Source organism: Prunus mume, linkage group LG7, assembly GCF_029339155.1.
Source record: "Prunus mume cultivar Tortuosa linkage group LG7, ASM2933915v1, whole genome shotgun sequence".
Lineage (NCBI taxonomy): Eukaryota > Viridiplantae > Streptophyta > Magnoliopsida > Rosales > Rosaceae > Prunus > Prunus mume.
In genome coordinates this window covers 7,462,697-7,488,522 of record NC_142704.1, presented here as the reverse complement: position 1 = coordinate 7,488,522, position 25,826 = coordinate 7,462,697, and the positions used below count along the sequence as shown (strand labels likewise).

Sequence of the window (25,826 nt, the reverse complement as noted above, 5' to 3'; positions counted from 1 at the left end):
CTGGGCGGGACGAAGCCCAAACAGAAATGGAAAAATTACAGCAAAACAACCCAGGCCTGAGCTACACCTTGGGCCTCCTAAGCCAACACCTTACAATTTCTGCTTAAAAAAATTCAATATATAATTTCTTTTCTTTTTTGCCCAAATTACATTTTTAGTTCTTTTTGACTTATTTACCACTCTGATTCCCGTCATTTTATTTTGAAAATTTTAGGGGTGAGGATGAGATTGAGAGAGAGGATTAGAGGAAATGATGGAAGAGATGAGTAATAAAAGTGAAAATAATTTTAAATAGATTTCAGTTTTTAGTTTTTGTTTTAACTTTTGTTACTCCTCTCACTTCTCATCTTTCCTCTCGTTCTCACTTTAATTCTTCATTTTTTCCTCTATATTTTAACACAAAAAAAATAAAAAATAAAAAATAAAAAATAAAAACTAAAAATTTAAAACTAAAATTGAAATAGTTATCAAACAGGCCCTTGAATATTCTAGTTTTGCTTATTACCTAATATTTCCCTATCAAAATTGGAAAGAAAAAAAAAAGTATATATATATAAATATAAAATATTTATATTTTCGCTTTGAGGCTCCCACAAAATTACTTTACTGGTGCGGTTAAAGTGTTCAAATCCATGAGGGGAATTTTCACATGGACAATCTGTCCAGTGGGCCCCAATCAGATCGCCCAGCCACATCTAAATCAAGCGCCACGTGTCCCATCGACCAGACATCTCTTTCAATTTAAACAGCCTCTTTCACTCCACAGCGAAACCCTCCCCCGATTACTCGGATTGACCAAGAGTCAACCACACTCCCAGATCGGACGGCCAGCGAAATCCTCATCGCTGATCAAATTCAACCCCAACCCTTATTTCTCATTGGGGCGCCAAAAGCCCGTTTTATCAACCAAAAAAAAAAAAATCACTTGAGACCAAAAAAAAAAACAGATAAAGAAAGAAACAAATCGAACAAGTGCGAGAGAGCTTCGAGCCACTGCAAAACCATGGAGCTCCAGAACACAGTGAAGGAAGCCCTCAACGCACTCTACCATCACCCCGACGACGGCGTTCGTTTGCAGGCCGATCGCTGGCTTCAAGACTTCCAGCGGACGCTCGACGCCTGGCAGGTACTGTGCGCTTCACTCTGTGTTTTGGTAGATTTGAATGTGCTTTTCTCTTTTCCTGAGTTTTTGATCGATTGCTGAAGCTTTGGAGGTTTGGTTCTCGATTTGGGTTTGGGTTTTTGTTTAGTTTACGTTGTGATTTCAGTGATTACTTTGGTATGTTTGACCATCGTGATGCAATTGGATTCGTGAGTAGTTTGGAATCCCTAGTTCATTTTATTTGAATGAGATGAATTCAATTTTAGGGTTTATTTTCAATAATCTGATTTGAGCGGTATGCTAAGGTCAGGATAGTATTACTTACTTTCTTATGTATTTCATTTCTAATGTGCGAAAGGGGAGCCATTTGTTGCTTTGATACATTTCTCAGAAAATTTTGAAAATTAGAAGTTTTACCTTGAGGAATTGATAGATTTCTGGTTGTCATGTCTTCTTTATCTAGAATAGGATAGACTATATTTGTACTGTGCATGCATATACATATTCTATTATGTTATACTTGAACTAATTTGTCATGCAACTCCTAATATGTTCAATAAAACAGAGGTATGAAGTCAAGGTTGATCGGTTCCCCATTATTGTCTCCTATCTCTCTATCTCTATCTCTATGTATATATATATATATATATATATATATATATAAACTACAGATTAAATCTAAACTTATTTTGTAAAAATTTATAAAAGATCATGATTTTAAGATAAAATTAAATACAACAAGATTTATCCATCTCCAGAATGTGTTGCAAGTGTCCCAAGACATGTAAAACAGTTAATTAAGACATCCCACTCATAAACTATGCCTGTACTTAGTAGTCACATAAGTAAAACATACAGACACATGCATACAAGGTATGAATGATTCGATTGTATGCATGTGTCTGTATGTGCATGTGATTCTTTTTCAAGTTTTTCGTTTTTATGGGTGTTCTGAGTTTTTCCCTATTTAGTAAAATCTGTTGTTATACCTTTTTGGGTTTTCAGAACATTAATGTGCTTATTTTCTATTAGGTTGCTGATAACTTGCTTCATGATGCAACTAGCAATCTAGAAACTTTAATCTTTTGTTCTCAGACCCTTAGAAGCAAGGTAATTCTCTTCTCCTTATTGTTAGTTATCAATGTTCATGCACTTACTTTATTGTGTTATATTCCCATAGTTGCTTAAGATCTAATGTCCAAACTATGTAAGCCTTGGTTAGGTTGTGGTGGTTTCTTGTGTTAGATTCTTAGTTCATTTTGCATCTCGTCTAGGTACAACGAGATTTTGAAGAACTACCTTCTGAAGCTTTTCGTCCATTACGTGATTCTTTAAATGTGAGTGAGTATCCACTATCCGTTGTCAATTTGAGTGAGAATTGAGTATCCATCCTCAGTTTTCACCTTAGTATCTTCTTAGAGTGTAATGGACCTTTTTCTTTATATGAAGAATGGTTGATTGTTTTGTTACAAATTTTGAAAGTTTTTTGTTCATGCATATTTTGGGCACAGAACTTGTTGAGAAAATTCCACAAAGGCCCCCCAAAAGTCAGAACTCAGGTATTATCTAGAAGTTTCTTTGACACTCTTTCATCACATTTTATGATCCCAAGAGGATATATGCTCAAGTATCTGGCTTTGTAGATTAGCATTGCTGTAGCTGCTTTGGCTGTACATGTTCCTGCTGAAGATTGGGGGGGTGGTGGTATTGTGAAGTGGCTTCAGGATGAGATGAATTTGCATCCGGAATACATACCAGGGTTTTTGGAGTTACTAACAGTTTTGCCTGAGGTATATAAATGATGCTTGCTAAATTTATATTTGCACACTGCAGTTGGCATCTGTGTTTGACAAGGATGATTAAATCTCGTCCATGTGAAATGATGAAAGTGCTTTGTAAAAAGTTAAGTCATTCTTCATAGTGCTACTTGGTTAGATTGCAGTTTTAAAAGGTTTTCATAAAGATTTCTAGGAAAATGATGAAAGTGCTTTATAAAGTTAAGTAGTGCTACTTGCTTAGATTGCAGACTCTAAAGGTTTTCATAGTGATTTTGACTTTTTTTTTCATTGTTTCTGGATTCCTTCCACCCACACACACACAAAGGAAGCATGAGGTGAAGTTCACAAATCTGACATATAAATAATGCATGTCCTTTCTAAAGCATACTGTTTCTTTCCTAATCCTTTCAAAGTTATTCAGTATCATGCTCTTTGGTCTTTTCTTACTTTTATTTTAACTGAGGGTTATTCATGTAGTGAAGCACTGGAGTTATTTTATTAGCGGTCTTATATATGGCCCAAATAATGTATTTTTCTTTCAACTTTAGTTGCATCATTGTTGACGCATGCCTAATTTTTCACCGTGTTCGTAAGTTTTTTACTTCTTGGATTTAAAATCAGGAAGTATTCAACTACAAAATAGCAGCTCGCCCGGAAAGACGTCGCCAATTTGATAAAGAGCTTACTTCACAAATGGAGGTTGCTCTTAACATCTTGACAGCCTGTTTGAATATTAACGAGCTTAAGGAGCAGGTGATTATTCTCATAACTGTATAGATTAATTTATGCTGATGTTTGGGATTTACCAAGTTTTGCTCTTGGATGTTATAGTGCTTTTTTTTAATCATTTTTAGCTGGTTGGTTTTTCAGGTTCTTGAGGCGTTTGCTTCTTGGCTTCGACTGAAGCATGGGTATGAACTTTTGTTGGTTTGATGATCCCTGGTTCTGTGCTTGCAATTAATTGGTGTTTTGTGCAAACTTAATTAGGGCTTTTTGAGAGGAAACAAAGATTCGTGGTACTTAACTGAACTTATGTGGGTTTCAGGATCCCTGGTTCTGTGCTTGCATCCCACCCATTGGTGCTCACAGCCCTCTCAAGCTTGAATTCTGAGCTACTTTCAGAGGCATCGGTAAACGGTAAAAACAAATTGGATAAGTTGATGTTCCTCAGGGAACTGTATTGTAAATTATATGCATTTACTTCATCAATTTCTGTGTTGCCTTTGGGCTGATTTTCTTATTTTCCCCCCCTTTCTTTTTCCTTTGTATTGCAGTTATATCTGAATTGATACACTACACAGCCGCTGGAAGCTCTGGTGGTGTCACTGTGCAGATGCCCTTAATTCAAGTGCTTGTCCCTAAAGTAATGAATCTTAAGGCGCAGCTTAGAGATTCTTCGAAGGTATTGCATGTGTAGAGTTGTACAAGTTTCCTTTTTTAATATTTGATTGTTTACGTAATCTCTTGTTTAAGAGGTGGTTTGGTCCATTTTGCATATCTATTGGGAATATTCCTTTGATTGCAAGTTTGGCACTGATCATATATGTGGGTTCCTTGATCATGTTGATGATTGTCTAGTTGTGGATGTTCTTTCACAAGGTCCTCATATGAAGTCTGGGTGATGCAAAATTTTCAATTGATTTTGTTAATGCCAAGGGCATTAGGTTTTTCCAATCTGGCATCCAATTTTATCTTTTTTTAAAAGGAGTCATAATTATCATGAGCTCATTCATATTTCTAAGGATGGACAACAACATTCTTAATCCAGGCACTAAAACTTTTTTTTTCATGTCGGATATGGGTTGACATGTGTTGTATACGAGCAGCGGAGATTATAAGAGTTATTTTCCTGAGCTACTTTAAACATTAGTCACTTGTATTTTCAAGAATTTATTTATTCATTGATGTGATAGGACCATATCACATAGAACACCCTTTTTGTTTATCATAGTAGAGATGGAAGGTGAGCTTTTCATAGAGTTTTTTTTTTTAATTAAAAAAAATCATCAATTGCCAAGCACACTACAAATTTCGGTTAAAAAGTGATTTTTACCTACAAGAAAAGCAAACAAACTACCAATATGTATTCTTATTTTCAGGATGAGGAAGATGTGAAGGCCATTGCCCGCTTATTTTCTGACATGGGTGATTCATACGTTGAACTTATAGCAACTGGTATAAGCATTTAACAGCTACAATATTTTGAACTTATCTCTTGAACTGTTTCTGATCTATTTGTTTTTGGTTGGTATTCAGGTTCAGATGAATCAATGTTGATTGTACAGGCATTATTGGAAGTTGCTTCACACCCAGAGTACTATATCGCCTCCATGACATTCAATTTTTGGCACAGTCTTCAGGTGAACTTAACCAAAAGGTCAGTCATTCTAGAACTACATACTACTTGATCATGCGTAAACAAATATTGACTATAGTAACTCTACTCTTCCAGGGATTTGCATATTTCATTTGTTAATGAATCTTCCATTGAAGCTGAGAGAAATAGAAGGCTACAAGTTTTTCGTCCAGCATATGAGTCACTTGTTTCCCTAGTAAGTGTTTTTGCTTATGTTGTATTCTGAATGTAATATACCACGACTTGTTACCATTATTGTTCTTATGATAATTAATGAAGTGATTTTACCAAACTAATAGTTTAGCTTGTTAACCTGGTCATGTAAAGAGAACCACATATGTTTTCCTTTTTGTTGCAGTTTGTATCAATCTTCTATTTAGTGGTTTTCCCAAGAAATGATTCTTTCATACATGGATCTACCATGATACCTTTTGTCACATAAATTAAATGGCTATGAAAAGAGTTGAGAACTAATTTCCTCATTTATCATAAAAAGTAGATTTGTTTATGGGAAAATGGTTAATTGTCCTACAACTGAACTTCTACTTAATGGAAGAAGCAATGAAATACCACATTACATTCCATTTGGACATTCTTCTATTACACTAAACTTTCAGAGACTGAAATTTTGACAGGTTAGCTTTCGAATTCAATATCCTCAAGATTATCAAGACCTTTCATATGAGGACCTTAAGGAGTTCAAGCAGACTAGATATGGTAATTCTTATTTGTTTTGTTTGGTGTATGTCGTTATTGTCTTATAGTTTCCTCAGAAATTGTGCAAGTTTTCCTTAGAAACTTGCACTTGGAAATTAATTTGCATCTCATCAGTTCAGTTTGGATCCATGTGCGAATTTCTTGTACCCTAAAGATATGTTCATATTAGACCTTTTCCAAACCACTGGTGTTTGAGGTCACAGTGCCATTAGAAAGTTAGTTGCTTTTTGTTTTTATTCTAACTTTGTTATGTGAAGGTCAGTGTATTTGCCTCTTCTTTATGGTCCTTTTTATGAGACCTGGAATGTAGCATGTCTTCATTTCTAACTGAATCTGTTTTGTTTCCAGCTGTTGCCGATGTCTTAATTGACGCAGCATCAGTTTTAGGGGGCGATGCAACCCTGAGAATTCTTTATATGAAGCTTGATGAGGTGTGTATTAATTTTTCTGACTGTAACCCTAAGTCGATGACATTTTGGTCAGACACTCTGAAAATTGATGCATACCATGAAATTTTGAGTATATATATATATATATATATATATTGTGAAGTTCATTAAATATTCTTTTGATATCTCTAATAAATATATGGGTCTGTCGAGATCTTATTAACCTGTAAAGAATTGATGTTTGGGGAAAAATGGAAATATTCAAGGATTGATTATTCTTCTCTTTGAAGGAGTGATCCTTTACTGCTTTAGCAGTTTCAAAGAAGATATATTATGTGATTTTGAGGATGGTTCTTCTATAATACTTTTCAGTTTTTGTTCTGTAAGATTTCTTTTGTCATCTTTCTACTACAGTTTGAACATGATATTTTAATATTATTAAGGCTGCAGCTTGCTGTCAAAATGAAAAAAGTGAATGGCGCCCAGCTGAAGCTGCTTTATTCGGCATCCGAGCTATATCAAGTTATGTTTCAGCGGTTGAAGCTGAAGTAATGCCCAAGGTATGATGTTGTCCAAAAATTTTCTACATCAATTTGAATTTTACTATTGTCCTTTATAGTAGTTGAGAATGAAGTAATTCACAAGGTATGATCTCATAATACTCACTCTTTTTTGTGGTTTATTATTATTATTTTATTTATATATTTTTTTATATGAACAGGTTATGGATAGGCTTCTAAAACTACCTCAACATCCTCAACTACTTCAGACAGGTAATGTATTTTTAATAGTTATAGTTCATCTGTCATGGATGGTTCAGTTATGACCCTCTCCCCCTGTGTTGTAAGAGGGCAGCATCAAATAGAAGTTATACTTTTTCTATATTATTTCACCACTCTTATGTCTAATATACTAATGCATGTTACCTGCATATGGAGAGTGTTCAGTGTGCTTGACAATTGGAGCTTATTCAAAATGGCTTGATGCTGCACCTGGCGGACCGTCCATACTGCCTTCAGTTCTAGATGTCCTCATGAGTGGCATGGGTGTTTCAGAAGATTCTGCAGCAGCTGCAGCTGTAGCATTTAGGCAGATTTGTGACGGTACAAAATCTCATTAGTTTAAGAAGAAAAAAAAAATCATGGTAGTTTGTCTTTCTAACCTGGTCGGCCTCGGTTAATAAGCTCTGTGAATGCCTCATATTTGAATGCAGATTGCCGGTTAAAGCTCTGTGGATGTTTGGATGGACTCTTCCATATATACCATAGGGCAGTGAATGGTGAAGGTAGTTTTAAGGTCTCTGCTGAGGACTCGTTGCATCTAGTTGAAGCCTTAAGGTAAACTATCTTCTGCATGTTCTGACGTTGTCTGATCAATCTAGTTTTGCACCATGCTGTTGATGATCTGAACATCTACTGAACTCTCTTCTGCAGCAAGGTCATTACTGAACTTCCACCTGACCATGCTAAGAGGGCTTTGGAGGCCTTGTGCTTGCCCGTCGTTACTCCTTTACAGGTGTGTTTCATTTCCAGAAGAAAGTGTACATATAAATTCTTCTGTGGGTGATGATACTGAATTAATGCTGTCAACAACCAGGAAGTTGTCAGTCAAGGCCCAGACACATTAAATAGCAAGCCTGCTCGTGATTTAACAGTTCACATTGATCGATTTGGGTATATCTTTAGGTATGATCAACATCTTGTTGTTATGCCCCTTATTTCTTTTTATTTTGTTTAGATGTGCTAACATGCTAGTAAATATCAATTCCAGATATGTAAATCATGCAGAAGCTGTGGCAGATGCAATCCAAAGACTTTGGCCAATATTTAAAGCCATATTTGATCTGTAAGTGTTCCTACGTTACTTGCTGAACATTACTTGCGGTGTAACAGATTTCCATACTCATAAATCTTAATCTCCTTTCCTTATTCTAATCCATTTTTTGAATGTTTCTGGCGAAGTCGTGCTTGGGACGTGCGGACAATGGAGTCTCTGTGCCGAGCATGCAAATACGCTGTGAGTTCACTGATCCCCCTTCTAAAATGTTTAATCTGAATTTGTTATAGAGGTTTTTTGCTAAATTTATACATTGAATCCAGTGTGTTTAGTTATGTGATTCAACTGTGAGACCTGTCTTTTTTCCCACGGCATCTTGTTTGGTCTTCAAAACTTTTCCTATTGCCTTATATGATAAGAGGAAGAATTTGTATCAATAGTGTTGTGTTTTCCTGTCATTGGTGATTCGGTGTGAGCCATATGAATGTTTTGCTCTGGCAATGCTGTTTTATTCAAAACTTTCTGATCTTATCATTGCCCCGTCTGGAAATGATGAAGTTAAAAGAATCTGTCACTAGGCGGTAATGAGGACTTTAATTTTCCTTAGGTGAGGACTTCTGGAAGGTGCATGGGATTTACAATTGGAGCTATGCTAGAAGAGATTCAAGGTTTATATCAACAGCATCACCAACCATGCTTCCTCTATCTCTCTAGTGAAGTTATAAAAGTAAGCTATCCTGGTAGAAAACAAATTCAATGTTCTTTTAGTTATTTTTTGTTTTATTGTTTGCTAAAAACTTAAATTGGTGCATTTGTTGCTTCTTATGCTGCAGATATTTGGTTCTGATCCATCTTGTGCAAATTATTTGAAAAGTCTGATTGAAGCACTCTTTATGCACACAACACATCTTCTCACGAGCATTCAGGTAAGGTTTCATTTAGCTGTAATTGAAATTTGTTTCAAATGTTACTGTTTTTGTAGTTAACTTATCAATTATTTCAGGAATTTACTGCCAGACCTGATATAGCAGATGATTGTTTTTTGTTGGCATCAAGATGCATTCGGTATTGTCCTCAGTTGTTTATTCCATCTGCGGTATTTCCATCATTAGTGGATTGCTCAATGATTGGAATTACAGTGCAGCACAGGTATTGTAACTCTCTCTCTCTCTCTCTCTCTCTCTCTCTCTGGGGTCAAGGTTGAATGTTTTATTATCTTTGTCCGTAACAGAATGTCAGCGATAGATGATAGCCTCATTTACATGGTAGCATGGCCTCTTATTTCACAACCTTCCATGCTTTCCAGTTAACATCTAAAGGTTACCTAGCAAATAAAGAAGCACGGATTCATTTACATAACATTGAATAAATATAAGTTTGGAAATTCAAAGATTTTTCCATTATTTGTGAGAGATGTTTTACAAGTGGGTCCATAATTTTACAGAAATGTCAACCCTGCATGGACATGGAAAAAGATGCATGTATCAAATCAACTAGGGTTTTATGTATGGTGCTATTGTGTCTTTAAAATCATAGGCGCTTCTTTCTGTGTTTGATGTCAAATATCTTGGTTGAGGCCTTTTATGAGCAATGGCTATTTAACTTTGTATTTCTCTTCTTTGCAGAGAGGCATCAAATTCAATATTGACCTTCTTATCTGATATCTTTGATCTTGCAAACTCTACTGAGGTAGAACAATACTTACCCATCAGGAATGCTGTAATTATTCCCCGAGGACCCTGCATTACAAGAATTTTGATTGCTTCATTAACAGGAGCACTTCCAAGCTCTCGACTAGAATTGGTATAATTTTACTTGTATTCTCAACCTGCACACTAACACTCTCACTGTTAACCTAATGAGCGATGATGGTATGTGTCTGGAATTTCACTTAGCTCCCATTGCACAGGTACGCTACACACTACTTTCACTATGTCGAGCTTATGGGCCACCGTCAGTGGAGTGGGCCAAGGAGAGTGTTTCATTAATTCCTTTGACAGCTGTGACAGAGTTTGAGCGCTCAAGATTCTTAAAGGCATTGTCAGATGCTGCGTCGGGGTTAATGTTAATGCCGTCTCTGCTCTAGTTGAGGAGTTATCAGAAGTTTGCCGGCGTAACCGAACAGTTATGGAGATTGTTCAAGGATCTTTGAGGCCACTTGAGTTGAACATAGCACCTGTATCATAAAGGAAAAGAGATGAATCTGTCATAGAGTGGCCATTTTGCTTAGGGGGCCTCGCCTTGCCTGTCGGTAAAATGAGTTGTTTACGCGTGTAATTTATCTCATATTTTTTGTCAGTATTTGACTTTGATTCTCCAATTTTTAAGGAGATTCAATGCCCTTCTTCTCCACATGGGTGGGAGAGGATATCCCAGAGATGTCGTTTTCTGTATTTGAGTGGTTTCCTTGGCATTGTCATTTTTTGGGGGTAGGATGACATGGTATAGAGTTGTAGATTAATGAAGGGAAAGAAAAGTTGTAGGCATTATTATTATTCTTTAGTCGTAGTTTTCCAAATTCATCCTTTCTTGTTGTCGGATATATTGGACAGGAAGCTGTGGGTAGTGGTGGGCATAGTGGCTGCTGTACAAACTATATTGAATTGAAAGCTTTCTTAATTTGATTCATATATTGTGATCCAGACAGATGCATTGTTCAAGTCATGCATCATTTGTCAATTGGTTTGCGATTCTAAGAAAAGATGAAGAGGGTGTATAAGCACATGATTATATATTTTGAATCCGATAAGCAGCCGCGGCCTAGCCGGGACCCTTGTCGGCGATGGCATGAGGTGTTGTAAAGGATTCAAGCTCTTACACACACACACACACAACACCAAAAATGCCATTCCCTTTCTTTTTTTTTTCCAAGAAGAATGCAAAGCCCACGCATGCTGCAACTCATGATCAAAGTTCAAAGCTATAACTACAACCTAATTCTGTGACGACTGTCATACAACAGGCACCGCTTTCATAGCCCTTGTAGATGACGCCGCTGGTTGTGGTAGCTACTACAACAAATTGTGGGTACAAATTACAATACTCAATGGATTGTCTTGTACGCCTACCTAGGATGACGATTGAATTTTTTATTTATACAAATGATATTTGGAAAATGAGTGATTCGAATATAGGAACTTATACATGCTCTTAACTACTTAAACTGTAAGCTCATTGCATAAGATCATCATTGATTGTAGTCTTGTAGAAGGAAATTTTAGCTCATTATCAAACATGTCATGAATTAAAAAGTTAATTAAATCAGATTTTATTAGCACTCCAAAAGAAAACTTATTATGAACTCTCTTCTTTATATTTCAATCCAACCCTATAGATATTTGAAATTCCAATACCACCATAGTTGTAGATAAGAAGGGAAGGGACATGTCGTTAGTATTCCTTTTTTAAACCTTAAAGTGGAACGGTCGATGTCGTATAAACCAAACGACGTGTAGTAGTGGGAGATGATGGGAAATGCCGTTCACGAATATCAAATGGCGCGTTGCCAATAGCAGTCAGTTAACGTCATCTTCCTTTCACTGACTCAGCTGACAGCCTCAGGCACACTCAGCTTACCATTCTCTCTCTCTCTCTCTCTCATCATGTAGAAGCAGAGAGAGAGAGCTTGAAGAAAGAAACATGGTGTCGTCGTCTCAGAGGAAGAGCCTCCACTCTCTGCTCGCCGCAAAGCTCAGCAACCTCACAATCCCACCTTCCTCGTCTTCTTCCTCCTCCTCTCCACCTCCAGACTTCGACTTTAACGACCTCTTCGGCCCCACCACTGCCATCCCCAACGACCAATCAACCTCCGCCACGTCGCTCCCTCCGGCTCCACTGGTCATCCACAACCGTTCTCACTCCTTCGTGGGCCCCTCCCCGCGCTTCGCTCCGTCTTCCTCCCTCCCTTTCACCGCCGAATTCCTCGATTCCCAGAGCGACGAAGACGAATCAGAAAACCCGGACGGAACTGATAATCGGAATGATGGGGAATCAGAAAAGACCGAGCTCGCAGTCAAAGAGAGAGCTCGTAAGTTTGGGCCTGCGGATTTTGAGATGCTCAGAGTTGTGGGTAAGGGCGCGTTTGGGAAGGTCTTTCAAGTGAGAAAGAAGTGCAACGATGGCAGTAACGGCAACGAAAGTGATGGGCTTTATGCTATGAAGGTTATGAGGAAAGACACAATTATAAAGAAGAACCATGTGGATTATATGAAAGCTGAGAGAGACATCCTCACCAAGGTTGTGCACCCTTTCATTGTTCAGCTTCGCTACTCTTTCCAGGTACCTGTTATATGATTTTTAATTAATTTAGTGAATTTGATGGAATTAAGTTTGCATAGTAGAAAAACTGGTCCTTCCCATTAATTTTCAGCACTGAACTCTTGCTGGGTTATTGAAATTTGTTCTCTTTTTGTGCCAAAAATCTTGTCTTTTTTATGTATCATATGTTTTCTCTTTGATTGCTTACCATCTTATGTGATTTCATTGGCTGTGAACCATTTTATGTGAATTTCATTGTATACTAGTATGCTCTTAAGCTTGTATGTTGTCTTTGGCTTTGCAGACCAACTCTAAGCTTTATTTGATCATGGATTTTATAAATGGAGGGCATCTCTTCTTTCACTTGTACCGGCAGGGAATCTTTAGGTAATTTTTCCTTTTATTATTAGAAATTTATACTCAGTGTATGTGTCCGTTTGTTTTGATTTCGTCTTTGGGATGTTTCTTGAGTAGCGAGGATCAAGCAAGACTTTATACTGCTGAGATAGTATCTGCTGTTGCACATCTTCACAAGTGCGGGATCGTGCATCGGGACCTTAAACCTGAAAATGTTCTTGTGGATTCTGACGGGCATGTAATGGCCATACTCATTTACTCACTATTTGTTGTAGGAACATGCTTGGTAGTCAGATTATCCTTTTCTCGCTGGGACATATACTTTTGCTGAAATGGATACCTGTGATGCAGGTCATGCTAACTGATTTTGGACTAGCAAAGGAAATTGATGAAGCCAGCAGATCAAATTCAATGTGTGGGACCACAGAATACATGGCTCCTGAAATATTGCTGTCTAAAGGCCATAACAAAGATGCAGATTGGTGGAGCATTGGTATACTTTTGTATGAGATGCTAAGTGGGCAGGTAAAACAATAGACGTATCCAATACAATTTTGTGATTTAAACTCGTAATTGTCTAATGGTCCTCTCAGATTGCACATTCAAAATTATGAGTTTTTCAAAGGTATGTTTATTGACGAAATAGAAGCTTGTTGAACTCTGCCCATTGTTAGGTCCTCTACTTTTCTTCTAATTAGACTTTTAGGCTCCATCAACATCGATTCATAGGCAGGGCACGTCATTAACTTGAAACATTCAAGCAAGAAAGCAAAACTATTACAAGTTATAGTGGGCTAGCATACTTCTGTAAATTCATTAGTTGATACCATTATACTGTTTTAAATGATCAAGATGGCTATAATTTTAAGTCTTTAATTTACCAGTATTGACTGTTTGTTCAAAAATTGTTTTGCCCCTTTCCTGCAGCCACCATTTACGCATGCGAATAGAAAGAAACTCCAGGAGAGAATCATCAAAGAGAAAGTTAAACTTCCACCTTATCTTACCAGCGAAGCTCACTCCTTGCTAAGAGGAGTACGTATATTATTCCATATGATCTTTTCTCCCTTTTATTTTTCATTTTGTCAAATGAACAGCTAGCTAAACCATTGGAAGATTCTTCTTCAATTGTGCAGTTGCTACAAAAGGATCCGTTACAAAGATTGGGTAGTGGGCCCAATGGAGGTGATAATATCAAAAGTCATAAATGGTTTCGATCAATCAACTGGAAGAAGTTGGAGGCCAGAGAACTGCTCCCAAAGTTCAAGCCGGATGTGAGTGGAAAAGACTGCACGGCCAACTTCGATCGGTGCTGGACTACAATGCCTCTGGACGACTCACCAGCTCCTACACCAACAGCGGGTGTGCATTTCCAGGGATATACTTACGTGGCACCTAACCCGTGGCTTTCGTCTGCATAAACTGAAGGCTGCTGCTAGACTAGAGTGTTAAAAGGAAAAAAGAAAGAGAACTAAATGAAGTGAAGACGATTTGAATGAAGCCCCCCTTCCAAATTGCCGTTCAATTAATGATGTAAGTTTTTGAGTTTAGAATACGTTTAACATCATCTCAAGTGTACATTTTATTCTATTCTCACTTAATAAATAATTTCATGTCTTATTATATTTGGAAAATTTCTTGGAGTACTTCCACTTGTGGTTCATCTGGTTTCTCCTCCACGTTGACTTATATCAGATGTTCAATTCTTCTGTCAACTTTTTTCAATTTTACATGGCTCCCAAGTTACGAAAGTTCTTAATTAGTGTTGGAGATTTTTAAGAAATGATTCTCTCACAATATACTTTCCAATATTAATATCTAGACATACTTGTGCTAAAATCTTCAATTGGAACTGTTGTGTTGGGAAAGAATGTGAATCTGAATAAGTTGTTTGATAAGATGACGACCAACAAGAATGATGTGGGTCGGAATTGCGACAAAAACTCGTAGCTTTTGAAAAGGCCAATCTTCGGGTCGCTATTTTTCAGTGAACTGAGGGAGTGAGAAATAGTCCAAAAATCAGAGGGGGAAAATCGTAATTTGGTCTTTACTTATGTACCAAGGTGGTCAGTGGTCACAACACCAGTGTTAAATTGCACTCTGTTGAGTTTTTAATAGAAATTGTCAATTGTAGAATTAGACTTGTACATTAGTTTATTTCTTATGTTATTAAGATTCAATCATTCTGTATATCAATAATGTGTATATATATACTAGAAGGTTCTCTCAATTTGATGCATGTATCAATGTGACAGATAGAAGAGGTATTAATCACTGATGTCAATTGTCTTGGCTTTAACACAGAATTTCACCCCAACTTTTTCTTGGGCAAAAAGGAGCATGCACTATTAAGGGTCGTTCGGAACTACTTCTTTAGAAAAGCATTTATGCTAGTTTTCTCACAAGAGCATTGAAACTTCTATATTGTAAATTCAAATGCTTTTAGAGAAAGCAATGGCTTCCCAAAAACACTATTACTGCCTCAGAATCACTTCTCATTGTCAGAATTCATTTTAACCGCAGTCCCAATCAAGCTCTTACTTTCAAAACTCACACGTCATAAGCACATTCAGTTCTCAACACTAGGGTTGAGCCATCCTAATAATAATTAAAGTTTCTGTCATCTCATCCTACAGTCAAAAAGTGGTAATGAAAGCAACCATTTCTCTGCCCAATTAAAACCCACACCATCAGAGTGGCAAAAGTCGGCCAAACACAACGCATAAAGTCGATTCCTTTAAACCCTTTTAGCCACCCTGATAAGGCATTATCAACGTCCCAAACACGTGTTAATATTAAAACGTTTGGTACAACAATCATGATCCATTATCGAGTGCCAGTTTCAATCCACAATCAATCACACAATTAATTTTGTCCGTCCAGAATAAAGAAAGGGCAAGAAAATGTTTCCCCACCAAAACCCAACTTGATATTTGTTTCGTCACAAAGACATGTAAACCACTTATGAGTTCAGGACAAGGCCCACCAGGGGACCGCAATCAGCAATCAAAACACTGTAGAGTGTACCAGTTATTTTCCAGTTATATCAGGTGCTAACAAAAAAAGCCAAATGAAAAAACAAGGAGAATCTGTGAGATAATACCACAGAACAACAAGAACAGGACATTACATTATCTTGGGGGGGTTCTGTACAACAAACTAAAAGGAACAAATTCAGTCACCTAATTACCTTGCCCTCTCTAATCCATTGTCAAATTTGGGATTTGGGGTCACTTTATCTCACCCATTTGCTCTAATTATAAACCATTTCCATAAATCAGCACACTCTCAAGCAACACTAATAATGCTATCCCCATTGCTGAAGCTTGGCATTGCCTGGAAAGCCGAATGCCTTGATGACGATTCCCTCGGGTCCATTGACAAGGAGAGGTTGAGAGTTAGAGTCGACGTGTCCATTGTCGACTTCAAGTTTAGATCAGACATTGCTGTAGCATGAGGGGCCGAATGAAGGGCAATTGGACGGACAAGCTTAGCTGAAGCATTATTCTCAAGATTTGCCTGTCCCAAGGTTAGATTTCCCATTGGATTCTCAATGGGAACTGGCAAGACACCTGGACCTACAGTCAATGGAAAATTTGGCACCATCGAAAATCCACTAGGATTGCAAGCCTCAGATGGTGGTGGAGGTGGCAATGGATGTGATTGAGATGTGTTATTTTGATGATGTACTTGCTCTTCATCCATTGGAGTTGCAGTGACCTAACACACAGAAAAAGGAGTTATCACGATAAGATAAAGCTTACTTTTGCTTTTGGTGGTGGTGAAAAATTGCACGAACCAACTAATTAGACAAACAAAACAATACCATCCACTTCAAAGAAATTACGAATCAACAATTTGACCTTTTTTTTCAGTCTATAAGAAGCCAAAACCATTAAAACATATAGCATTCTTCATCAAATTTCGTTTCTGTTCCTAAATTTCCTGAGCAAATAAAAGTAATCCCAAATTTGAACAGATCACCAAGTAAACAATCTTATGCTCTCTCAAGACTGATTGCCAAGAAAATTGGATAGGGATATATAAGTTCAAATGTTGCATATAGTTCAAACGATAAAGAACTTATATCTTCAGCTCCAAAAAACCTACTTGCCAGATTCATATAAACAACTACTTAAAAAACAAACTGCTAGATCCACACTCTTTAAATGACTGCAAAGCTACTTGTCAGATCAAATACATGAATTGGATTGAGTTGCTCTGAAATTAGAGGGAACTGAATTATTACCGTATCTGTTGTGATATCGAAGAGGCTAGATCTGCGGCGGCGGCGATTGTGGTTGCTTCGGCGCAGAAAGTATTTCTGAGCGTGGCTGGCGACCTGAGTGGGTGTGCGAGTCTTCACGAAGTTTCTAGAGATCCCTCTCCAATCGCCCTTCCCCACTTTCTGCAACCCTAGCAGGAATAGCTTGTGCTCTTCCTCCGTCCATGGAACCCCTGATCACCATCCATATGAATAATAAATTCACAATTTTTCAAACAAAATTAACTCATTTCATATCAATTTTCTTTTCTTAAATGAATTTGAATTAACATAGAAAAACAGAATTAGCAATTTCATGAATTTAGAACATGCAATGTAACAATTGACAAAAATTTCAGATTTATTTTTTCTGGTAAAGAATGCAAATTTTGTCAACGATGAGCAGAACACTTAATCAAATTTGTTCCCTTTTTGATCAATTGACTAAAATTTCAGTGTAGAGTGGTTGATCAGAGATTATCGTCGATCAGATGGATAGAGAGAGATAGAGAGAGACTGACCTCGCTTGCGTTCGCGCTCGCGATTTCCGGCAGAATTGTGAACTACGTCGTTCTCGGAGGCGTAACCGGCCACGTCATCCTTGCCGGCGATGGTGTTATTGCCGCTGTTGTTGTTGGAGCCCTCTTGAGGCTGCTCGTACTGCGAGAGATTGTTCAAACTCACGCTCTTCCTCATGGAGTCGACCACCACGCGCACGCCGAAGAGCATGATCTCTCCGGCGCCCACAGGCTCGACGGTGGAGCACGTGCCAGCCATCTTCACCGACCACTGCGACGACGACGACGTTTTTAAGTCTCTGCTTTTTTCTGGACGGCTATGGATCTGAGGCCGTGCGATTCGGAGAAAAGGAGCAAATGAAAAAGATGGAAGAGCAGTGTGCGGGTGAGGTTTTATATATATACGCGGGAGACGACAGGGATGAGGATGGCTCCATGTGGATCGTGGAACAGACGGTGTGTAAAGGCTGTAAAGTTTCGGGTCTTTGGGTCTGCGTTCAACACGTGTGATGTAATAGTCCGTTTACTTTTTTACCATTCGTTTCGTGTTTTATTCCGTCTCTTTAGCATCCCTCTCCAACAAATATCTTACAATTACAATAAAAGAACAAAAACAAAATTTAACCTAGGATTGGATTTTCATTTAAAGCTTTACCAATTTATCACACTGCCTCCTCCATGTCATTTGGCTTGAACTCATTGGAAAATGAAGCTTTAATTAATGATGATAAGTTGAAGATAAAATGAATGGTTATACTACTAATATCAAATTTAGCAGGCGTTGTTAAGTTATGAATAATAACAGTGTTGCTAGTAATAGATCGTTGACTCAATAAACTAATGAACCAAATATATGAGAATAATTCATAAACATTTATACGATGATGTTAAAAATGAACCAAAATGGGGTTTGGTGGAGCAAACAAGAAATTTGGATTTGGTCAAAATTATGAACAATTGTTGTAGAAGGCTACCAACAAACAAAGAAACAAATTTGACACATGAGCATTGTTGTGTGGCTAAATGTTGCCCTTCAAGCTTTAAAATGAGTCCATTTTTTGTTTTAGGGTCTTTTTTTTCTTTCTAAAATGATACTTTATAATCACAAACACTTCAATTTTAGTGTTTAGGGTGATTGTTTTTCCTAACAATTATGAGCCTAGATAGGACCAAATTTGTACACAAAAAAGATTCCAAATTTCATTGGAAGAGAGGCATTGTTTATGGGACCCCACTCAACCACCAATTCATGCTGTCTCTAGAATGAATAAATAAATAAATAAAAATGAAGAGAGCATCGCACATGGTTGAGGCATTTCACAAAATATAATATGCTCTCTGTCTGCACCCCTATCTTTATCCAGTCAAACCCAACTTGATTATCGATAATAGTGAGTTGAACAAATAATTAACTCATCCAAACCCCAAACATATGCGGAACAGAACGTACCTACCCCAGCGTTATTATTTTTTAAGGTAGAATCAAAATGACATCTTCTCTTTGAATATCTTAATCTATTTGCGTTGAATATCTTTATCTACTTACGTTAGTAGAATACAGTTGGTTGAGTTTTTCACCTCTATTCATGTGGGTAGACGTTCGAAACACCCAGATACTCAATGAATATTCGTGTAAACTCCCCTCTTCCAATCGCTTGTATTCAAAAAATTATGTACTTGCAAATTGCAATTAATTAATGATAAACCCCAGCTCAATGCTATTCTTTATGCTTATAGTAGTTATCAATCTATGATTTTTGTAATATATTTTTGGATATTATTATGGTTATAATAATTGAGAGATATTGCTCTATGGACCGTCAACTTCGCATATTCGCTTTTGTCCACTGAAAATAAATAGGCGGATTTGTTTTCGTTATCTCTTAAGATCGTACACTCCTGTTTTAATATAAACTTGCTTTCATGGTGGGGTGGTTGTGCTTGTGATAGAGGCAGAGTAGCTAAGATAAGGTTTCCGTGGGGTTCCACCATTACCCTTGCACTCTTATCTTCTTGGCCTCTTTTCATGAAAAACTTTTGTTCCACACCTGCACTCCTTATCTCAAAGTCCATACATGTTGAAGATAATTTCTGATGCAATCATTGCACGTTTAATCGCATACAATTAGGATTTCATGGCAAACTTCATAGCATGGGTTTGTAACTTAGAAGTGAATCAAACTAATTGTTTTGTGACAGAGAATAAATTAGACGGGCAAGATGATGTAGTATGCTCATTGTCATTACTATGACTACGAGCGTGTAGCAAAACAAATAGGTTTCATGTATAATGGAATTTCTTACCCAATGGTTGGGAGTTTTCTTTTTGTTTCTGTATAGGAGGTGGAGTGTAGGGCTTGAACTTTTACCACTGATGGGGGCAACATGATCTAGCATTGGAAGTAGAAGCATATTCACCTAAACTACTATTATTGAGATAAAAGGAAAGTTGGGTAAAAAGCCAGGGGAGAAAAGTCATAGATGATCCTATTGAAGAAAGCACTTCCAATGCCTTTACTTGTAGATTTGGACATAAATTTGACTTTAGGGCTTGAGATGTGCTTAGTTAAATACGCTTTTGCTTTTATTGTTGACACCAAATATTACCCCCTTTCTCTCCAAAGTGCTTTTATTAATTCTGTGTATGGTACGGAGAGCATGTGGTGTTTCTTAGCTTTTTTACTTTGTGCCAAGAATCATATTGGTATCTTTGTTACCCTCGAGTGTTTTCTTAATCTCCAAGAAAATGATCGAGAGACTGCTTTCTCTAAGAAAAAAGACTCCAACCTAAAGCGAAATAGAAGCTTTCGAAACATATACATGGCTTTAAAACATGTTGGTATTATCACAGTGCGTGATGAGAACGCAATGGAAACCACAATAGGGTTTGCTTGCTTTCTCTTATTGTTCACTTTTTGTTTCCCTTCTTTTTTAAAATAAGGCGATGTTGATCAAATTACTCTAACGTACGTTGAGGATGATCAACTGACCTAACCCGTAACCAGATTTGAAAAGTAAAAGAGTATTACACGTACGTGCAAGTGCAACGCACAATTTAATCCTTTAATTTATGATATGATTTGGAAACTAATGGGCGGGATTAAAATTTTAATTTTTAAAGTTTAGTATTGTGGAGGATTGAAGCCCAAACAAGAAAGATTAAACAAGAACAACTCTGGGCCTAAAGAGAGACCCAAGACATATTTCTCAATCAAAAAGTGGCCCACAGAACTTGGAGGTCGTGCAGTCCAGATCTAAACTGTGTCCAAATTTGTTCATTGTATAAAATGTACTGCACTGATGTAAACAAGAATTCACAATGAAGGCTAAACTACAACAACAATCGGTTAACTTTTCTCAAAATATTTAGACGCAAAATTTTTGGTGTACATTTACACATGAAAAAAGGATAACTACAGCTAGCTACAAAATCACAATCATTGTTACCTCGAGGTCTTCCGCAAGTGATCCCAAGGACCAGAACTCACTTCAAATCAAACTAGAAAGAGCGTGGAACTGAGCATTTCGCAGTTTGGTCGATGCCGCCTTCTTTGCAAGCTAATACTTAGGTTGGTGAGGACCCGAAAAATCATTCTCCACCAAATTAAAACTCTAGGAAATTGAACTATGAATTGATCCCGAAGCATTCCCATTCTTGTACTGAAATGGCGACAAGTAAATCTAAACCAAACTCTAGTAAGTGATGAGTATATCTAGTGTATCTAAACTGCACTTGTCAAAAGCTCTGTTCTTATCCTTAATCTTTCATCAGAAGTGACATCATTATACCGTCCATTATTGACATCTTTGGAGGATGTTTTTATTCCCGGAGGAGGAAACGGGGAGTTACTTAATGTAATTATTTTCTTCCTTTCCGACCCATCTGTTGATGGTTCGATGCTTGATAGAATCCGCTTGAGCTGAGGGCGCTGGCAGAGAATTCGACCCTTGTTCCATTTTGGGAAGGAAAAGGATGATGGCATATTATCCTCCAGAAATGAATAAGCAGCCTTTGCAATAGGGAAATCTTGTGTCATTGAGCTTTTCTCCATCTTTCCTCGTCTGATCGATAAAAAACACATCACTAATAGTCAGACAATTTGAAGTGACAAAGTTAGAAAAACCAAAACTTATATTTTTTAAAATCACTTCATCTACATGTAGCCTTTTATGTGTTTTTCTCCTTTTCTCTTTTCCCCTTTTCTTATCGGCCCCCAACAAAAACAGTTTGATCTGTGAATTTATTGCAATACCAAAACAGATACACCTATGCAAGTGCGAGGTTTGCCATAGGAACAGCGGGTTACTCCCTCCCACTAATCTATATCGAGTGTATACGCCAACATACACCTAAATAACAAGAACTGAAAATAATTTTATTATTATTTGAGATTCTAGATTTTGTCAAGGTTAATGAAAATCACTTTGTGTCACTATTAGATCCCTAGCCTACCTAGACCATATAAACCCTAACCAATATCTGTATCAAGTAGGCCTTCAGAAAAGAAATTGATGGAAGGAAAGAGCAACTTACACTACAACAACAGTTGCAATATTGGGAAGATCCTCTCCATTCAGGAACATCTCATACATATTGTTTAGCCAAACTGACATTGCTGCATATGCACCGCCTTGCACACATCCTATAAAATGGTCAACATAGGAGGTATTAAAATAAACCTGTGTAAGAGGACATGACTTCAAAGAGACGAACTCTCAATATACCTGTGCACATCAACAGACCCCACAAGTTTATTTTTACGAAAAAGTTCAGGAAAAAGCCCTCGCTGTGTCGCTTCATTAAGAACTCGGACAGCTCTTTGTTTCTGGCCCAGCCACCAAAGTGCTTCTAGTAGTGTGTTGTAGAACCTCATTCCCAACCCGCATCCTTCAGATTTTAATTTGTCAAAAACATACTCTACCATCTGCCAGTTAGAGTCATCATCATAATCTCCCTTTATCATCTGCCCAATTACTTGATGAATATTTGATGCCCTATTTGTGAGCATCTCATTTAACAACTCATTGGCATCATCCCACCTGAAAGAAAGGAGCCCAAAAGGTAAGATAAATCATCACAAGGGCAAAAGATAATAACTTTATCGCTGAAAGGCTTTCACAATGCCATAGACCAATGACAATGATGCAAGTTGCAAGATCAAGTGCAATCGAAGTAGCCTTGATTTGAAGTTTTCCAGTGACGGATTGCTGAAGGCTAAATATTAACAATACAGTTAATGCAGAATTGCAGAGGCCATACTGCATATATACTGCCACTCATCTTAGTTATAAGATTTTGGGATAGAGAGTATGAAGGACATATTGTCTCAAGCACTGCAAAGCATTTCTATAGTGGATCATCAATTTTTGAAGCTACTATATAACATTAGTTAAAATTTGCCAAAGTTTCTACAGATACTGTCTTTAAACTCAGTAACTTACCTACCAGTTGCACCATACATGTCATAGAGAGATGAATTACGAATTCAGGAGAACTGAATGTTGTTTATCTTTTATGCACTCAATTTTTTTAGCAAATAAATATCTTATGTGCTCCTTTTATTCATAGAAAAATATTATGTTGGATAATTGTATGGGTGACCATTAGCTCAGAAATTGCTCCTTTACCATAAACAATGAAAGGAAAATATTATGAAATAATTGAGTGAATGCTGACCTGTCATTCCTTGCATAAACAGCAAGCATCATGCAGTAGCACATGACACTGGGCAATATTCCCGAGGCTTTCATCTCTTGGAAGTGGTCCTCACACTCATTAACAAGACCTGAAACGCAGTAAACACTTAAAACTGCCTCAAGGGTCCATTCATCATGATCACATCTTCTCTTTTCCATCTCAACGTATGCCTTTATAGCTTCCTCAAACTGACCTCCTTGTCTAAAAGCTTCAATCATACCATTGAATGTATGGACATTCCTGGCAGCACCCACCTCGCCCATTATTAACAAAACTGCTTCAGTCTCCCTGTATAGGCCGCCTCTTGCAAATGCATATATCAGTGAGTTGTAGCTTTCAACTGATGGTTTGCTTCCCACTTCATTCATTGTGTTGAAGGCAACAAGAGCTTCGTCATACAATGCCGCTTGCCCATATGCTTCAATAACCCCTGTATAAGCCTTCGAACTAGGCACTATTCCTTTCTCACTCATGTGAAGTAAAATGTTCTTGGCATCCTCATGGAGTCCTCCCTTTCCACAAGCATATATCAACCCTTCATACGTCTCCATATTCGGCTCAATATTCTCCTCCACCATATCATGAAACAAAGTCACCACCTCTTTAAAATACCCACCCTCCCCAAACACCTGTATGAGAATGTTATATGTAGCCGGGTCTGGCTCTGTATTGCTCATTTTCATCTCAAGAAAAAGCTCCCGAACATCATCATACCGTCCATGCCTCCCATACAAATTCAACAGAATACTATAAGTGGCCGCATTTGGCATACACCCTGCTGCTTGCATCTGCCTAAACACACCCATTGACTCTCTAATTGACCCCAATTGTGCATATGCCTCTAATAACACATTATACGATGTAATATCAGGTAAATTCCCTCCAGATTCCATCTCTTTAAGCAGCTCTGATACTTTCTCAAGCTTATCCAATTTACCAAAAGTTTCAACAAGATAACGATACGTGGTTATATCCGGAACAATCCCACCCTCATTCATAGTCCTGAACACCATCTCTGCCTCATCACCTAAACCTCTACCAGCACAAGCACTAAGCAAAGTATTATAAGTAACAAGGTCAGGTTGAATCCCTTCATGCCTCATTTCGGCAAACAATCCTAATAACCCTTCCCATTCCAACCCACCTCTAGCACAGGCATTGAGAACGGTATTATAAGTCAATATACTCGGCGAAACCTTATCTTTCTTCATTCTATCAAGAAATTGAAGGGAGGTTTCATACTGACCGTTGCGCCCATAGGCATTGATCAAAGCGGTGTAGCTGAATACGCTACGGACCACGCCTTGGCTTGGCATGTCGTCGAACACCTCGGAGCATTTATCGAGCAGGCCTTCGCGGCCTAGCAAGCTGATCATGATGGTGTAAATGTGCTCGTTCGGCTTGCACCATATCTGGCGCTGCATATACTTGAAGAGCCTCAGCGATCGCTGCCAATCGCCGCGCGCCGCGAACTCCTTGAACACCAAAGCGAAGTCGTTTAGCGACAGTTTATTCTTGAAGATGTCGAGACACCGAGCTATGCTGCCTCGGGGAGGGAGGCTGCTAAGCTTGTTGATTAGGGTTTCGACGTCGTAGCTGTACTTCCCCTTCTCGACTGTCACCGACGGGTTCCCAAGGATGAGATCCTTCGGCTTCGCTCTAGCTGAGAACGCCAACCGCCGGTCGCCCGAAAGGAAATTACGGTGGCCGGATAGGAATCTCCGGTGTACGGATGAGTCCGGGGTTTTAGTGACGACTGAGAGATGGTGGGACTTAGGGTTAAGGTTGGAAAGTGAGGCGGGGAGAGGCGAAGAGCTGGAAATGGAGAGAGCTGGGGAGAGGGTCATATTGGTAATTTGGCTGGCATGAGCCTCTCAGAGCTTTGGATGTTGAAGAGAATTGGATTTTCAAGAGAGAGTTGCAGAGATAGCAGCAGAGGAGAGTGGGGGTGGGAAAGACTGAGCTTGAAGAAGGACACGTGGAAGTAGTTGTGGATAATAGGTGGGAAGAAGGCGGGTAGAGTAGTGGGTCGGATCCAATTTGGGCGGGTTATCCACTGTATTGCGTTTGAGTGATGGCCCAAATAATGGCGGTAACGAATTTTCAAATGGCGATGGTTAACTAAATAAGTTTTGATTAAAAAATAATTAAGAAATAAGAAATCACCAAGTAAACCTTTTTTTTCCGTGAAAAGTTCACCATTATTTAGTAGAGGTTTTTATTTATTTATTTATTTTATTTTATAATTATCCAAATGGCCCTAAATTTACGCACATGTTTCATTTGGTTTTTCAAATAAATTTCACGTTAAATTAGTTCCATTATTAAATTTTGTCAATACGAACTAAAACGGTCAATTTGAATTAAATATTAATGAAATAATTAAACATTATGATTTTTCACCAATATGAATCTTGAATTTTATGTCCGAGTTCCATTTTGGTCGTTGAGCTAATTTTTTTCAATCCTAATAGTCCTCAAACACTTTCTTTCGTATCAAATAAGTCCTATCATTAACGTAGATTTTTTTTGGGTCAAATCATTAACGTAGATTAGGTTAGTGAGATTAGTAGACGGGGAAAAGCAAAAATCTCTAAAGAAAAACCTTGCACTT

The 25,826-nt window shown here is 37.9% G+C and overlaps 4 protein-coding genes across 4 annotated transcripts; 2 read left to right on the top strand and 2 right to left on the bottom strand.

Moving 5' to 3' along the window:
• The first annotated feature begins 780 nt into the window (after positions 1-780).
• On the top strand, positions 781-10,537 carry MOS14 (ARM repeat superfamily protein). The gene is given in 28 exon segments (XM_089041492.1): positions 781-1,126; positions 2,135-2,212; positions 2,377-2,439; positions 2,614-2,661; positions 2,746-2,892; positions 3,502-3,633; positions 3,751-3,791; positions 3,926-4,017; positions 4,155-4,282; positions 4,980-5,055; positions 5,137-5,257; positions 5,333-5,432; positions 5,872-5,953; positions 6,302-6,384; positions 6,786-6,902; positions 7,064-7,115; positions 7,290-7,445; positions 7,556-7,679; positions 7,776-7,857; positions 7,939-8,027; positions 8,113-8,187; positions 8,304-8,358; positions 8,726-8,845; positions 8,952-9,044; positions 9,122-9,267; positions 9,744-9,921; positions 10,028-10,175; positions 10,178-10,537. Coding segments are annotated over 28 exon segments (2,877 nt in total). The 5' UTR covers positions 781-1,003; the 3' UTR covers positions 10,306-10,537.
• A 1,097-nt stretch (positions 10,538-11,634) lies between these two features.
• On the top strand, positions 11,635-14,366 carry LOC103338273 (serine/threonine-protein kinase AtPK1/AtPK6-like). The gene is made up of 6 exons (XM_008241465.2): positions 11,635-12,396; positions 12,680-12,762; positions 12,850-12,970; positions 13,084-13,257; positions 13,660-13,767; positions 13,869-14,366. The coding sequence occupies exons 1-6, from the start codon at positions 11,758-11,760 to the stop codon at positions 14,151-14,153; spliced, it is 1,410 nt and encodes a 469-aa protein (XP_008239687.2). The 5' UTR covers positions 11,635-11,757; the 3' UTR covers positions 14,154-14,366.
• A 1,463-nt stretch (positions 14,367-15,829) lies between these two features.
• Positions 15,830-17,886, bottom strand: LOC103338363 (Homeodomain-like superfamily protein). Its single transcript, XM_008241563.3, has 3 exons — positions 17,518-17,886; positions 16,982-17,190; positions 15,830-16,452 (listed from the first exon to the last, which is right to left on the bottom strand). Exons 1-3 carry the CDS (start codon positions 17,771-17,773, stop codon positions 16,021-16,023), a joined length of 897 nt encoding a protein of 298 aa, XP_008239785.2. The 5' UTR covers positions 17,774-17,886; the 3' UTR covers positions 15,830-16,020.
• Positions 17,887-20,769: 2,883 nt separating this feature from the next.
• PTAC2 (plastid transcriptionally active 2) lies at positions 20,770-25,179 on the bottom strand. The gene is made up of 4 exons (XM_089041493.1): positions 23,192-25,179; positions 22,229-22,554; positions 22,049-22,145; positions 20,770-21,576 (listed from the first exon to the last, which is right to left on the bottom strand). The coding sequence occupies exons 1-4, from the start codon at positions 25,057-25,059 to the stop codon at positions 21,237-21,239; spliced, it is 2,631 nt and encodes an 876-aa protein (XP_088897619.1). The 5' UTR covers positions 25,060-25,179; the 3' UTR covers positions 20,770-21,236.
• Positions 25,180-25,826: the final 647 nt, after the last annotated feature.